At 31.0% G+C, this 16,663-nt stretch overlaps 1 protein-coding gene across 1 annotated transcript in view; it reads left to right on the forward strand.

Moving 5' to 3' along the window:
* Positions 1-16,663, forward strand: part of LOC126883174 (uncharacterized) — a 1,224,086-nt gene that overhangs the window by 1,065,470 nt on the left and 141,953 nt on the right. Inside the window, exon 5 of the mRNA XM_050648421.1 lies at positions 13,300-13,733. Coding sequence (XP_050504378.1) covers positions 13,300-13,733 — 434 coding nt within the window. The remainder of the gene's footprint in view (positions 1-13,299; positions 13,734-16,663) is intronic.

Consider the following 16,663-nt stretch of genomic DNA (forward strand, 5'->3'; position numbering starts at 1 on the left):
CCATCTAAGCAAGCAGATAGTGGTAGTGGTAGCAGTAACAGCTCAGGTAACAGAGAATCATGCAGGTTTTGCGGGTACTCTCACCCTCCAAGAAAGTGTCCGGCGTATAACAAAACGTGTGCCAAGTGCCAAGGGAGACATCATTTTGCTAATGTTTGCAAAAGTAAGGGAAAACTTGGATCGGACGAGGCAAGTGGGTCCAAACGAAGGGTACATCATGTCGAAGAACATGAACAGACTGACAGCGAAGGTGAAGAGTTTTATGTAAGCTCATTAGGCAGGCATGTTGGGGCGGTTCATGAGGGCAGCAACCGCATGTGGACAGAGGAGCTCCAGGTAAATGAGCGGAAAATCAAGTTCAAACTAGACACTGGTGCTGAGGTAAGCGTAATGCCATTAAATGTACTGAATCGGGTGTGCCCAGATGCTTGTTTGCTTAAGTCAAAAGTGACTCTAGTTTCATATGGTAGTATTGATTTTAAAACTAGATCTCTTGGTAAAGTTGCATTAAACTGTTATAATAAAAATAATGTAGGTCATGTTTTGACATTTGAAGTTGTAAAAGCCAATGATCAGATACCTCTGTTAGGCCTGGAAGCTTGTGTAACCTTGAATTTAATTAAAAGAATTAATAGTACACAGGTTTATGAAAATAAGGGTGCTAATTTTAAAACGTTTAATGATGTTATTAAGGCTTATCCAACTGTTTTTGATGGAAAGTTGGGCAAGTTTCCAGGTCAACATCATATAACTTTAAAAGAAAATGTTGTACCAGTGGTTCAACGTGTAAGGAGGGTTCCTAGAGTTTTATATGCTAGAGTTAGATCAAAATTAATAGAATTAGAAGATCAAGGTGTCATTTCGAAAGTTGATAAGCCCACTAAATGGTTAAACCCTCTTGTCATAGTTGAAAAGAATAATGTAAATAGAGATTTGAGGTTATGCTTGGACCCGACTTATTTGAATAAAGCTATAGAGCGTGAGCATTTTTTGATCCCCACAGTCGATGAAATTGCACATAAGCTAGGTGGTAAAAATATTTTTACAGTTGTTGATATGAAAGATGGGTATTTTCATGTGCAATTGGATGAACAAAGTTCAGAATATTGCACTTTCGGAACACCTTTTGGTAGGTTTAAATTTGATAGGTTGCCTTTTGGAATATGTAGCGCCCCGGAAGTTTTTCAGAAGTACAACTATGAACTATTTGGTGATTTGGATGGAGTGGGAGTATATTTTGATGACCTCATTATTGCAGGTTCATCTGAGGCTGAGCATGACCAAAACCTTAAGATAGTACTTGAAAGAGCTAATAAGTTTAATGTTAAATTTAACATTTCAAAAGTGCGATTTAAGCAGCAGAGTGTTAGGTATATGGGTCAAATTTTTTCAGGTAAGGGAATTGAGCCTAATGATAATAATGTAAAAGCAATTCTAGATATGCCTGTGCCAAAATCAAAGGCTGATCTTCTCAGAATACTAGGTATGGCTAAATATTTGAGTAAGTTTGTACCCAACATGTCCAAAATCACTGCGCCGTTGAGAGAATTAACAAGTTTAAAGGTCCCGTGGCATTGGTCAACAGAACACGAGCATTCTTTAAATAGACTTAAACACCTACTAACAAGCGCTCCGGTGTTATTTTTTTTTAATCCCAATCTACCTGTTGAGATAGAGACTGATGCTAGTAGGGATGGGTTGGGCGCTTGCCTGTTACAAAATGGACACCCAGTGTCCTTCGTGTCTAGAAGTCTAAATAAAACTGAGCAAAATTTTGCGCAGATAGAAAAGGAAACTCTGGCTATCGTGTTTGCCATATAAAAATTTCATTTTTGGCTCTATGGCATGAAAAATATTAAAGTTTCTAGTGATCATAAGCCCTTAGAGTCAGTTTTTCGTAAAAATCTACATTCTGTTACACCACGCTTGCAAAGAATGCTAATCAGGTTACTTAACTATGATTTGAATGTGACATTTAAAGCTGGTAAATATTTATACATTGCAGATACTTTATCTAGGGCCTTTTTAAATTGCAGCGGGCTAAAATCAGATCAGGAATTTGATTTTGCTATTCATTCTTTAGTAACAGAATTACCAATGTCTGATCAAAAAAAGGATAAGTTTAAAATTGAGACAGAAAATGATTCACAATTAAACAAGCTTTTATATTATGTTAAAAATGGGTGGCCCTTGATTAAAACTGATATCCCTGAAAACCTGCGTCATTATTTTAAACTTAAAGAACAAATTAACATGTCGTCAGGCTTATTGTTTTTGGATTATAAATTAATAGTACCTAGTTCTTTACATTTAGAGATGCTTAAATTAATTCACGAGGGGCACTTGGGAATCGAAAAATGTAAAGCTCGTGCAAGGAAAATTTTTTACTGGCCAAATTTAAGTAATGATGTAGAATTGTTTATAAAAAAATGCAAAACATGTGAAAACATTAGTAGAAAAAATTGTAAAGAAAGTTTACATCCTTTTGATATTCCAGAACGTCCGTGGCAAAGGCTAGGAGTTGATATTTTTTCTTATTCAGATAACTCGTATCTAGTAGTAATGGACGCATATTCAAACTGGTTAGAGATAATTCATATTAAGGATAAGTCTGGTCCAACCATAATATCAAAACTAAAATCATTGTTTTCCAAATTTGGAGTTCCTGATACTCTTGTCGCTGATAACATCCCATTTAATAGCTCTTGTTTTCGAAGCTTTGGTCAGGAATGGAATTTTATCATTGTGACAAGAAGTCCAAATTATCCACGTGCCAATGGATTAGCGGAAAAAGCGGTATCCATTGCAAAGAATATGATAAAAAAGTGCCTTAATGATGGCACTGACATACATATTGCGTTACTTCAGTATAGAAACACACCACTTAAGTATATGGACTACTCTCCATCGCAGCTCCTTATGAGCCGTGTTTGCAAAACAAAATTGCCGGTTTCCAATGTGTTGCTACGTCCAAGTTTATGTGAAAATATTAAAGAGAAATTGATCGCTAAGCAAAGAAAGAATTTAGATTATTATAATCAACATGTGAGGGACTTAAAAGAGTTAGATATTGATAATAATATTACGGTTTATAACCATGTAAAGAAATGTTGGGAACCAGGCAGGGTTGTAGCAAAGCATGATTCACCTAGGTCATTCTTGGTAGAAAATAAAGAGGGGAATGTTGTTAGAAGAAATCGTGTGGATCTTCGACCATCACCCAATACATTCAGGGTGGAGAACCCCATTTTGAATGAAGAATTTGAAAGAGATGATATTTCTTCTGATAACAATCCACCCAAGACGTTACCTATAATAAATAGATCCCCAGAGCAAAACATCCTGTCTCCCACACCGTTTGCTCAACCTTTAAAAGATAATGTAAACAAGGAAGTAGCACTAAATCAAGCGCCTCAGCCTTCAGCTGTGGTCATAACTAGGTCTGGTAGACAGGTTAAGAAACCTAGTAGGTTTAATTTGTGAATTAAAACCAGTTTTATTTTACTCCTAATGTTAAAGACCTTTGTAATTTAAAAGGGGAGATGTATTATAATGTTGGTATTCGGAACATATCCGATACTGTATACCGTCCGGCGGATGATTAGTCACTGCCTTATGTCACTCGCTTGCCTACTCATTCTTGTGTGGCATCATGGTTGTTCAACAATTAATAAAGAACTATAATAACTGTCTCTGGCATTATTTATAATATTATACAAGTACAACTATAAACATAGAAAAGAAAAATCATTGGCAAATAACTCGCAATGTGAATGTGAATACAAAATTAACAATATAAAAAGATGGAATGCAACTGCAGACACGTGTTTCTGACTCATTAGTCGTCATCAGTACAGTATAGCCAAGTTAGAAGAATAATAGTTTAACTTGGAAAAAGATCACTACAGGAGCAATATTACCATTTGCGACAACAATGTCAGAAGACCCTGCCTTTCAGGGCAAAAAGGAAAGAGGGGAAGGGTATATGTTTGTACAAATTATATATATTTTATATATATATATATATATATATATATATATATATATATATATATATATACACAACAGCCACGTCAGTCACATCAGTCTACGGTATAAATGACCGCCCCAGCGTCAGCAACAACAGTATTGTAGTGAGTAGTGAAGTAGTGAGTAGTGAGTGTAGTGTCTGGAGCCTCAGGAGACTGAGACCCCGGAAGCCCTGAAGATGACGTCAGAGAGGACGTCGAAAGCTCGGCCTAGAAACCAACGACGCGGTTCAACCCGGAAGCCTGGTGAGTTTAATTTTAATATTAATTCTTTTGTTGATATTTATTTTAGCTTTAAGTTTCATATATATATATATATATATATATATATATATATATATATATATATATACATATATATATACATATATATATATATATATATATATATATATATATATATATATATATATATATACATATATATATACATATATATATATATATATATATATATATATATATATATATATATATATATATATATATATATATATATATATAATATAAGATTCTGGTATTCTTGACCCACAAGACAAAGATATAACATATATATATATATATATATATATATATATATATATATATATATGATTGTTAATATGTAATGACTGTTGGAATGTAATAAAAATTTTTTTGGGGAATGCAGTCAATAAATTTTTGGGCTATTTAGTCAAACACTTTGAACTTATTAGTCGAGCTTTCGAAAATTTTATTTTCTTTATCAAGACTATTTACAAATAAAAATGTTTAAATTTAGATAAGACTCAAAACAAAACTTAACTTACTGCTCGTGGTTACAAATTAATAATTATACAACTTATATAAAAACATGAAAATTTCTTAAAAGTAATATGTAAACGTAAAAATTTTGATAGTATGTCAATTCGACATCACTCAAAAAAATGTCGTTGGACTACTATAATAATTCGATAGGTTGGGAAAGAAATTAATGACATAATTTGTTGTAATTTATGATAGAAGAAATAAAAAAAAATATTTTAGGTAGAATTATTAGTAATATTTTAACAAATTTTAATAAGACAAAATGTTATTATAAATGATACTTAATTTATCAATATCAGATCTCTTATTAATGCAATTTGATTTTTTTATCCAAACCATTTCTTTAAATTCTCTTTTGCGTAAATTAATTTTCCTTTCTAAAATTGTGGTTTCTTGAAACATGAAAACATGATCATCATTAATCACATGTTCTGCCAAGGCACAAGATGGGACATTTCTCTTAATATCACTTTTGTGTGAAGTTAATCTAAGGGATAAATTCCTTGAGGTTTGACCAACGTAACATTTACCACAAGTGTTACAAGGTATAGAGTAAATAAGATTAGAACTCTCCATAATTTGTAGTGGAGTCTTCGTTTTGGTGTAAAGACTGTTTAAAGTTTTAATATTTCTAGTGGCAATCTTAATTTTTGGATTTTGCCTAAATAACTTAACCAACTTGGGTGTTAAAGTTGGTATATATGGTAGAGAACAATAAGAAATGGTAGGTAAACTTTTTAATTCCCTTTCAAATATTTTGACAAATTTTGATAATAATATTAAAGACAACCTTAGAGCTAAATGTACTAATATAATTACCAATTACATTCACTTAGATAATTCTAATAAACATTTCTTAAACAATTTGTATGAAGAAAGTAAGCAGTTTTTAAACTCACCCTGAGTTATATTTGGTCAAAAGTGATAAAGGTAATGTAACAGTACTAATGTATAAAACAGACTATGAAGAAAAAAGTTTAGCTTTATTAAATGATAAAAAGTATTATGTGAAACTAACAAACAACCCTGTTTCTACACTTCAACAAAAATCTAACAAAATTGTCTCACAACTAAAAAATAAAGGGTTTGTTACTAAAGAAATAGCCTCCACTTTGACAATATATAACTCTGTAGTTCCTAGATTCTATACTCTACCAAAAATTCATAAGCCTACTTTATCAATGAGACCAATTGTTTCTGCAATTGATTCTCCTAACAGTAAACTTTCTAAATTCTTTACAGAAATTTTAACCAAATCTTATAATTCCTCCAACGATTTTTGTATTAAAGATTCTTTTCACTTTAGCAATTACATTAATAATTTTAAATTACCCAATGGATACGAAATTGTTAGTTTTGATGTAACGTCGTTATTTACTAATCTTCCTTTACATATGGTACTGGTAAGTGTTGAGAAGCACTGGAATTTAATATCAAATAATTGTAACCTTGATCTGCAAACCTTTAAAAGTATTTTGGAGTTCATATTCAACTCAAATATCTTAATTTTCCAAGACTTTATATACAAACAAGTTAATGGGACACCAATGGGTTCAAAGATTTCCCCTATAGTTAGTAATTTTGTCTTGGATGACTTGATTGATGATATAAGAAAGAAAATTGATTTTCCAATTCCTTTTATAAAGAGGTTTGTAGATGATTTAATCTTGGCTTTACCATCAGACAAAATTGAGTATACATTATCTATTTTTAATAGTTGGAATCAAAGTATCCAATTTACTTACGAAAAAGAGGTAAATCATTGCTTACCTTTCTTAGATTTGTTAATTCACCGAGATTCTAATAATATCCTACGAACTCAATGGTACAAGAAACCTTTTTGCAGTAATAGGTATATTCATTATCTTTCTCAACATCCTTTCAAAATGAAAATTAACTTAGTTTTAGGACTAAAGAACAGAATATGTAAACTGTCACATAGGGATTTTGTAAATAATGACCTCAACAAATTAAGAGAAATTTTATTAGAAAATGGTTATCCCAGGGGTTTATTAAATAAATTAATTTTTAGCACTAATTATAATAGAACACTTCAGGAAGACAATAATGACCAACAGGAAAGGGAATTAGAAAGTTTACCTACCATTTCTTATTGTTCTCTACCATATATACCAACTTTAACACCCAAGTTGGTTAAGTTATTTAGGCAAAATCCAAAAATTAAGATTGCCACTAGAAATATTAAAACTTTAAACAGTCTTTACACCAAAACGAAGACTCCACTACAAATTATGGAGAGTTCTAATCTTATTTACTCTATACCTTGTAACGCTTGTGCTAAATGTTACGTTGGTCAAACCTCAAGGAATTTATCCCTTAGATTAACTTCACACAAAAGTGATATTAAGAGAAATCTCCCATCTTGTGCCTTGGCAGAACATGTGATTAATGATGATCATGTTTTCATGTTTCAAGAAACCACAATTTTAGAAAGGGAAATTAATTTACGCAAAAGAGAATTTAAAGAAATGGTTTGGATAAAAAAATCAAATTGCATTAATAAGAGATCTGACATTGATAAATTAAGTATCATTTATAATAACATTTTGTCGTATTAAAATTTGTTAAAATGTTACTAATAATTCTACCTAAAATATTTTTTTTATTTCTTCTATCATAAATTACAACAAATTATGTCATTAATTTCTTTCCCAACCTATCGAATTATTATAGTAGTCCAACGACATTTTTTTGAGTGATGTCGAATTGACATACTATCAAAATTTTTACGTTTACATATTACTTTTAAGAAATTTTCATGTTTTTATATAAGTTGTATAATTATTAATTTGTAACCACGAGCAGTAAGTTAAGTTTTGTTTTGAGTTTTACCTAAATTTAAACATTTTTATTTGTAGATAGTCTTGATAAAGAAAATAAAATTTTCGAAAGCTCGACTAATAAGTTCAAAGTGTTTCACTGAATAGCCCAAAAATTTATTGACTGCATTCCCCAAAAAAATAAAAAAATAAAAAAAATTTTTATTATATATATATATATATATATATATATATATATATATATATATATATATATATATATATATATATATAAAAATAAATAAGCAAAATCATTGGCTAATACTCGTAAAGTGAATGCGAATTTAGTTGGAAATATATAAAATGATGAAAGGTCATCATTCCATACATTTCTGTGCAACTATATACACCGGTGTTTCGGCCTATTTGGGCTTCGTCAGTATAGTGTAGCAAGTTAAAAAAGTTGTTTGTTAACTTGTAAAAGGATTACTACAGGAGTAAGGTTACCAATTTTGGTCAGGTTGTTAGAAGACCCGCAGTCGCAAGGCTACAACTAACATTGCCAAGGAGGTAAAGCTACCTGAGGAAATGAAAAGCCATAACATTATTAAATAAAATGATGTTGGATAATCGAGTACAAATATAAAAATAAATAAGCAAAATCATTGGCTAATACTCGTAAAGTGAATGCGAATTTAGTTGGAAATATATAAAATGATGAAAGGTCATCATTCCATACATTTCTGTGCAACTATATACACCGGTGTTTCGGCCTATTTGGGCTTCGTCAGTATAGTGTAGCAAGTTAAAAAAGTTGTTTGTTAACTTGTAAAAGGATTACTACAGGAGCAAGGTTACCAATTTTGGTCAGGTTGTTAGAAGACCCGCAGTCGCAAGGCTACAACTAACATTGCCAAGGAGGTAAAGCTACCTGAGGAAATGAAAAGCCATAACATTATTAAATAAAATGATGTTGGATAATCGAGTACAAATATAAAAATAAATAAGCAAAATCATTGGCTAATACTCGTAAAGTGAATGCGAATTTAGTTGGAAATATATAAAATGATGAAAGGTCATCATTACATACATTTCTGTGCAACTATATACACCGGTGTTTCGGCCTATTTGGGCTTCGTCAGTATAGTGTAGCAAGTTAAAAAAGTTGTTTGTTAACTTGTAAAAGGATTACTACAGGAGCAAGGTTACCAATTTTGGTCAGGTTGTTAGAAGACCCGCAGTCGCAAGGGTATAATATATATATATATATATATATATATATATATATATATATATATATATATATATATATATATATATATATATATATATATATATATATAATATATATATTTTATATATTTCCAACTAAATTCGCATTCACTTTACGAGTATTAGCCAATGATTTTGCTTATTTATTTTTATATTTGTACTCGATTATCCAACATCATTTTATTTAATAATGTTATGGCTTTTCATTTCCTCAGGTAGCTTTACCTCCTTGGCAATGTTAGTTGTAGCCTTGCGACTGCGGGTCTTCTAACAACCTGACCAAAATTGGTAACCTTGCTCCTGTAGTAATCCTTTTACAAGTTAACAAACAACTTTTTTAACTTGCTACACTATACTGACGAAGCCCAAATAGGCCGAAACACCGGTGTATATAGTTGCACAGAAATGTATGGAATGATGACCTTTCATCATTTTATATATTTCCAACTAAATTCGCATTCACTTTACGAGTATTAGCCAATGATTTTGCTTATTTATTTTTATATTTGTACTCGATTATCCAACATCATTTTATTTAATAATGTTATGGCTTTTCATTTCCTCAGGTAGCTTTACCTCCTTGGCAATGTTAGTTGTAGCCTTGCGACTTCGGGTCTTCTAACAACCTGACCAAAATTGGTAACCTTACTCCTGTAGTAATCCTTTTACAAGTTAACAAACAACTTTTTTAACTTGCTACACTATACTGACGAAGCCCAAATAGGCCGAAACACCGGTGTATATAGTTGCACAGAAATGTATGGAATGATGACCTTTCATCATTTTATATATTTCCAACTAAATTCGCATTCACTTTACGAGTATTAGCCAATGATTTTGCTTATTTATTTTTATATTTGTACTCGATTATCCAACATCATTTTATATATATATATATATATATAATAATAATGAGTTTATTTTATTTTACATTTACATTTTTTTTACATATGCATGAATATGTTGGATAACATAATTAAAGAAGTTTATCTTTAAATTAATTATAATATTACAATAATCAAAAATACAATCAAAAAATATATCAAAAATATATACACATAATAATATACAAATACGTACAAAATTTATTTCGACGAAGCGATGACGGTCGTGAATGACAGTCGCGAAATCAATCCTTTCTCCTCATCCTAAAATAGATTTTACATTTATTTTAAATTTAAATACTTCTACACAATTTATATATACAGACACATAATAATCCAAAAAATCCTTTTTCCCCATCCAAAAATAGGTTTTACATTTATTTTAAATTTAAATACTTCTATACAATTTATATATAGGGTGTCCCGAAAAGATTGGTCATAAATTATACCACACATTCTGGGGTCAAAAATAGTTCGATTGAACCTAACTTACCTTAGTACAAATGTGCTCATAAAAAAAGTTACAGCCCTTTGAAGTTACAAAATGAAAATCAATTTTTTTCAATATATCGAATACTGTTAGAGATTTTTTATTGAAAATGGACATGTATCATTCTTATGGTAGGAACATCTTAAAACAAAATTAGAGTGAAATTTGTCCACCCCATAAAAAATGTATGGGGATTTTGTTCCCTTAAACCCCCCCCCCAAACTTTGGCGTACGTTCTAATTAATTCATTATTGTGGTACCATTAGTTAAACACAACGTTTTTATTACTTTTTTTGCCTCCTAGTATTTTTTCGGTAAGTGAGTTTTTACCGAGATGCGGCTTCTTTTTCAATATATTTACGTAAAAATTTTATGGGGGTTTTGTTCCTTTAAACCCCCCAAATGTTTGTGTACGTTCCAATTAAACTATTATTGTGGTACCATTAGTTAAACACAGTGTTTTTAAAACTTTTGCCTCTTTTTATTTGCCAAAATTTTATTTTGTAACTTCCAAGGGCTGTTACTTTTTTATGTGCACATTTGTACTAAGGTAAGTTAGGTTCCATCGAACTTTTTTTGGTCCCAGAATATGTGATTTAATTTATGACCTGTATTTTTGGTACACCTTGTATATTAAATAAAATTAAATCCAATCGAATGGAATCGAATTGAATCGAACCGAATATAATCGAACCTCTAAGAAGTATTCACTTCTGTCGGCACTATGCAAGTGCCACGCTCTAATTTTTATTTATGTATTGGCTCGATAATACAGCCACTCCATTCTTTTGGAATTATTTCTTTATAAGTTCAGGCCCTCCTTTTTTGATCAGTCTGCATCAATATTTTCTAGTCCCGGGGATTTGTCATGTTTTAGGGTTTCTACGGCGGTGCTAATTTCCTCTAGGCTTAGCGGGTGTACTTCTATCTCGGTCATTTGATACTCACAATTTGCGTTATTTCCATCAGCGTCCCCCTGAACATTCAGAAGATTTTGGAAGTATTCAATATTTTATTTTCAGCTGTTGTCATTTGCTCATTTTTATCTCTCACAACGTTTAGTGTTCTTATAATATACTAGCTGACCTGGCAGACTTCGTACTGCCTCAATAGATTAAAACAAACTTTTGTATACAATAAACTTAAAGTAAACAAAAGGAATTCGTAATTAATAAACAAAAAATGCTCGATGTCAATGAGTTTTTATTATTATTTATTAACAGCTTTATTTTGTTTACATTCAAAACAACCCTGTATTTATAATTGGATTCGGGGTTGTCCAACTATATAAGTGTTGATTAATCAAAACTAAATGAAATTAAAATTAAATATCATTAAACAAAATGAAATAAAATTGGATAAAAGTAAATAAAAATAAATAAAACTGAATAAACTTAAATAAAAATAATAAACAAATTAAAAAAGTAATAAAATTAAATAAAAGTAAATAGAATCTAATAAAAATAATTAAAATTTAATAAAATGAAATGAAATTTAAAAAAATGGAATTAAAAAATGAAATAAAATAAAACAAACGAAAATAAATAAAATACTTAAATTAAATAAAATTAAATAAAATTAAACAAAATTAATTAAAATTAAATAAAATTTTATAATTTGCTGCTTGTTCTTTTCGTGTACTCAGAACTTTTCTCCTGCTTGCCGTTCGTCAGAAAAGTTCGGTTTGGAGATATTTTTTGAAAGTTTCGAAAAATTAAAAAAATCATATTTTGCCCAATTTAAGCCCAAAAGTTAAACAGTTGCACTTTTCCTTGATGCAATTTATTGCTCGTTCTTCTTCTGTCCTCAGAATCTTTCTACGGCTTAAGATATTGTATTTCGGACACCGATTGCTCCAGAGAAAAACTTTTAATAGGGTTCTGTTCTGAATTCAGCAAGGAGTCTACCTACTTAATTTCGTATTTTTCACGTCATTATTGTGAGAGTTATGACGTCATGGCTAATCCCCTTATCAGGTACGGGTATGAAATATAGATAAGAACCTACTCCCAGTCGTGTCGAATATACCTGCCAAATTTCATAAAAATCGGTATAGTCGTTTCGGAGAAGTATGACAACAAACACTGTAAAAAGAGTATTTTATACATTTAGATGTAAAAATTTTAATGGCTACTAAAATGACTATCTAAAACCGTATAAACCTTCCCTAAACTTCTACAAATAATTCAACATCAAAATTAGCCAAATCGGTCCAGCTATTTTCGAGTTTTAGCGAGACACACGAACATCAATTGATTTTTATATATAAGATGCAAAAATTTAGATAAAAATAACGGTTGAAGATAGAAAAGTGAAAATTTAGGGTTGTATTTACCTTTCCCTTCCACATCACACACAATTAAGAAAAAAAAGTGACCAAAAAAATAAAAATAATATATTAGGGGGACAACCCCCCTTAAGACATGCGGATATGAAAATAAATAACAACCTATTCTCAGTCCGGTCGAATATGCGTGGAAAATTTCATAAAAATCTATTCAGTCGTTCTCGAGTTATGTGTTGGTAACTAACACGACTTTCTTTTGTTTATATAGATGTAAAATATTTAAATTCCTATTAAAAAACAACGGTTAGTGATAGAAAAGTGAAAATTTAGGGTTGTATGTATCTTTACATTCCACATCATATAAAATAAAAAAAAGAATTTGTCAAAAAAAATAGAAAAAAATATCAGGGGGGCAACCCCCCTTATGATGTATGGATATAAAATATAGATAACAACCTACTCCCAGTCCGGTCGAATATACCTGCCAAATTTTATAAATATCGGTAAAGTCGTTTTGTAGGAGTATGGCAACAAACACTGTAAAAAGAGCATTTTATACAATAAACCGTATAAACCTCCCCTGAACTTCCACAAATAATTCAACATCAAAATTAGCCAAATCGGTCCAGCCATTCTCGAGTTTTAGCGAGACACACGAACAGAAATTAATTTTTATATATAAGATGCACCTTTCTTATGTTGCCTTACTTCTTTGTAAAATTTTTTATTTTGATTGCTTATGTGCTCGTAATACAAACAAATGTTTTTATAGGTAACCCTTTCATGATGCAAGATATCCAATCTCCGTACCATCACCATCAACCGTCTCCCCCGCTCAGCATACCCAGTCCGATGATGATGGACAAACACCGACAAACGCCTGTACACCACATACACAATGTCAACTCCATATCGATGCCCATGACACCTCCACACTCCAACTCCATAATGGCGATGACCCCACCGCACTCCAACGAGAACGTACCTCCTGATGAACCGCTGCATCTCAAAGAGAAGATGATGCCCCAAGATTTTCAACATCTCGCGCCGAAACAAACAGTGGAAGCTCCTCAGCCGTTGATGGAGAATAACGTGCAACATCAAAATGAGTATGGAAATTCCATTTTTGGAGGTAGCGTTGGAGTCAGTCAACAGCAAAGTCATCATCAACAGTTTGAAAAAATGGAAGATACCAAAATAAAAAGGGTAAGTTATTCAATACAACTAAGAATACAGAAACAGTTTTAAAATATTAATAAATAGCTTAGGTTCTTACTTTTTTGGACGTTCAACACGTTTGGCAGTATACTACGAAATAAACAATATACATTTAAGATTTGTTGCGACAGTTTAAGAGTTTTCATTCCCACTATAGGAAGGCATAGCCTACACAACGTCAGTAACGATACAGGATTACGAATTACAACGATAAAGAATTACGACTGATGAACTTGGCAGCGGCACTAAACATGACACTCATAAGCACTTATTTTTAACACAAGAATATCACAAGGTAATCTGGACCTCCTCTAATGGAAGACCAACGAGTCAGATTGACCACATCTTCATAGATTTAAGGCACGAATCAAAAGTAATGAACTGTAGAATCATAGAGGTGCAAACATAGACTAAAAACATCACCACCATGCTAAGGAATCAAAATCGAAATGAAGAAGGCCAGAAAGAAACTTTGAAACTGGACCCATGAAACATGAAACTTTTACTGGACCAGAATAAATGAAAATATTGAAGCAGTAGCAAAAAATAGGAACAGAAACTTGTGCCCGCAAAAATTATTGGTTTGAATGAATACAAGAATTTAACAATAAAAAAGAAGGCCTACAGAAAAATGCTTACCTAACAAACTAGACCAACTATAGAGAATTGCTAGACAAAGAGAAGATAAGTAGAGAGGTAGAAACGACAGAAACGAACCCAGTTAAGTAAAAAACTAATATATACAAAAACCTTAACAGAGAGAAAGAATTTAGAACATTCTATAAGAATGTTAACATCATCATAAAATAAGTCAAGGCAACTTACATACCAAACCAATTCAGAACTCTGAATAGTGACCTATTAACAATACGGAAAGATACATTGAACCGATGGGTGAAATGGTTTAACTGGGTTTTATTATAGAGGAGGAAGAAGAAAATCTGGAGGACGAAAGAGATGAAGTGCCTAACCGGAACATACCAGATTGAAGAGGATCCACCAACGATTCTTGAAATTAACTACGCAGTTAAAGACTAGCCAGAATGAAACCTGGAAGACGAAAGAGATGAGGTAACCGGAACAGATCAGATTGAAGAGGAACCATTAACGACTATTGAAGTTGGTACCCAGTTAAAAAACTAGCCAGAAGGAAAATCACCCTGACTAGAGAACCTCCCAGCTAAAATATATAAATAAGGAGTCCACAATACCATAATGACACTGCAGGAACTGATAGAGAAATATGGACACAGAAATCCTCCCCAGTTATTGGAATATTGAAATACTTTGCATCATATTAGGTAAAAAAGGAAACATCCTTGAATGCTCTAACCAAAGAGTAATAGTCCAGGAACCGAAGCAATTCACCTCGCAATTTTTACAGAATGGATCGATTTGCTTGAAAATTTGAGAATAAGTAGTGGATAATTCAAGGATCAAAATCTATATGATGCCGAAATGCGCTTTTACCATGGGGTCGGTTGCCACCCCGTCTTAGGGGTGGAAATTTTTTATTATATTTTGACTGCAAAAGTTGATAAAACATTCATTCTAAGCAAAAAATGTTCTATACATTTTTTTGATAAAATTAATACTTTTCGATTTATTCGCTATCGAAAGTGTTAGTTTTATATAGAAAAAATCAATGTTTTTCGATATATACTCATTTACCATTCACTCAATTTTTGCCGTAGAAAAATTTTTTTCAAACCAAGTTCTTGGGAATTAAATAACCTACAATTTCATATAAAAACATTTTTTGGTATATCTGATGCTAATCTTTCTATTTTGAAGAAAATTTTTACCAAACTACAAAAAGTCTTTATTCGCTTTTAACTCTAGTTTTTTTTTAAAACTAATCATTCTAAGCCAGTCAAACTTTTAAAATCTATTAATAATACATAAATAAAGAAGAATTAATAAGGCAAATGACTAAAAGCAAAGCTAACTTACATTATTATGCTTCCAATTGGATTTCTTTTTTTTTTGAAAAAAATGTATTGATTTTTTACCGTAACCTTTTTAATTTTTATCTTAGAAAGTTTGTTAAAAAATAATTTTGTAGGTTTTTACAAGATCTATAAGACTATTAATACCAAATCCTTTTAAAATCCTCAGTCGCAAAAAGTGGTGACTTTGAATGGGTTGGTAAAGGTGATTTTTGCATGTTATTACAAGTTTTAATTGTCAATAGCTCACTCAATTTTTACCGTAGAGAAATTTTTTGCAAACTATGTTCTTGGGAATTAAATAAGCTACAATTTTATATTTAAATATTTTTTTGTATCTCTGATGATAATCTTTCTATTCTGAAGAAAATGGAATTTTTTACAAAACTTCAAAAATTCGATATTTGCTTTTGACTCCATTTTTTTAAAAACTAATCATTCTAAACCAGTTAAACACTTCTAGAACCTATTCATAATACATAAGTAAAGGAGACGAAATAGGGTCAATAACTAATTTTAATCAGGGTGGTGATTAGGGGTTTGCTTTCGATCACTTTTTCGCTGAAAAATATAGGGTCTGACATTCTTTTCATTATAAGCCACCTAAATTTTGAGCTAAAGACTTTTTTTTATTTCTGAAGATAGATATTTTTAAATACTTCAAATTAGTTTAAACAAGTGACCCTCGAAAAATGCATAGTTTTCCCGTCTTTTGACTTTGAAACTACAATATTTAGCATTTTCCGAAGAGGACCTAACATATAATAAAATATAGCTCGATTACTATTGGTCTTAAAGAAAATTTAAAAAACGGTTTTGTAGATTTTTTTAAAAGGTACATTTTTGTTAAGCAAAGTTGTTTTGATAAAACAAAAACTTTTTAAGTAATTTGCAGAAAACTGATTAAAAACATTAATTTTTTTAATATAAAACTAACATTTTCGATAGCGAATAAATAGAAAACTATTA

Source organism: Diabrotica virgifera, chromosome 4 (assembly GCF_917563875.1).
Source record: "Diabrotica virgifera virgifera chromosome 4, PGI_DIABVI_V3a".
Taxonomy (NCBI): domain Eukaryota; kingdom Metazoa; phylum Arthropoda; class Insecta; order Coleoptera; family Chrysomelidae; genus Diabrotica; species Diabrotica virgifera.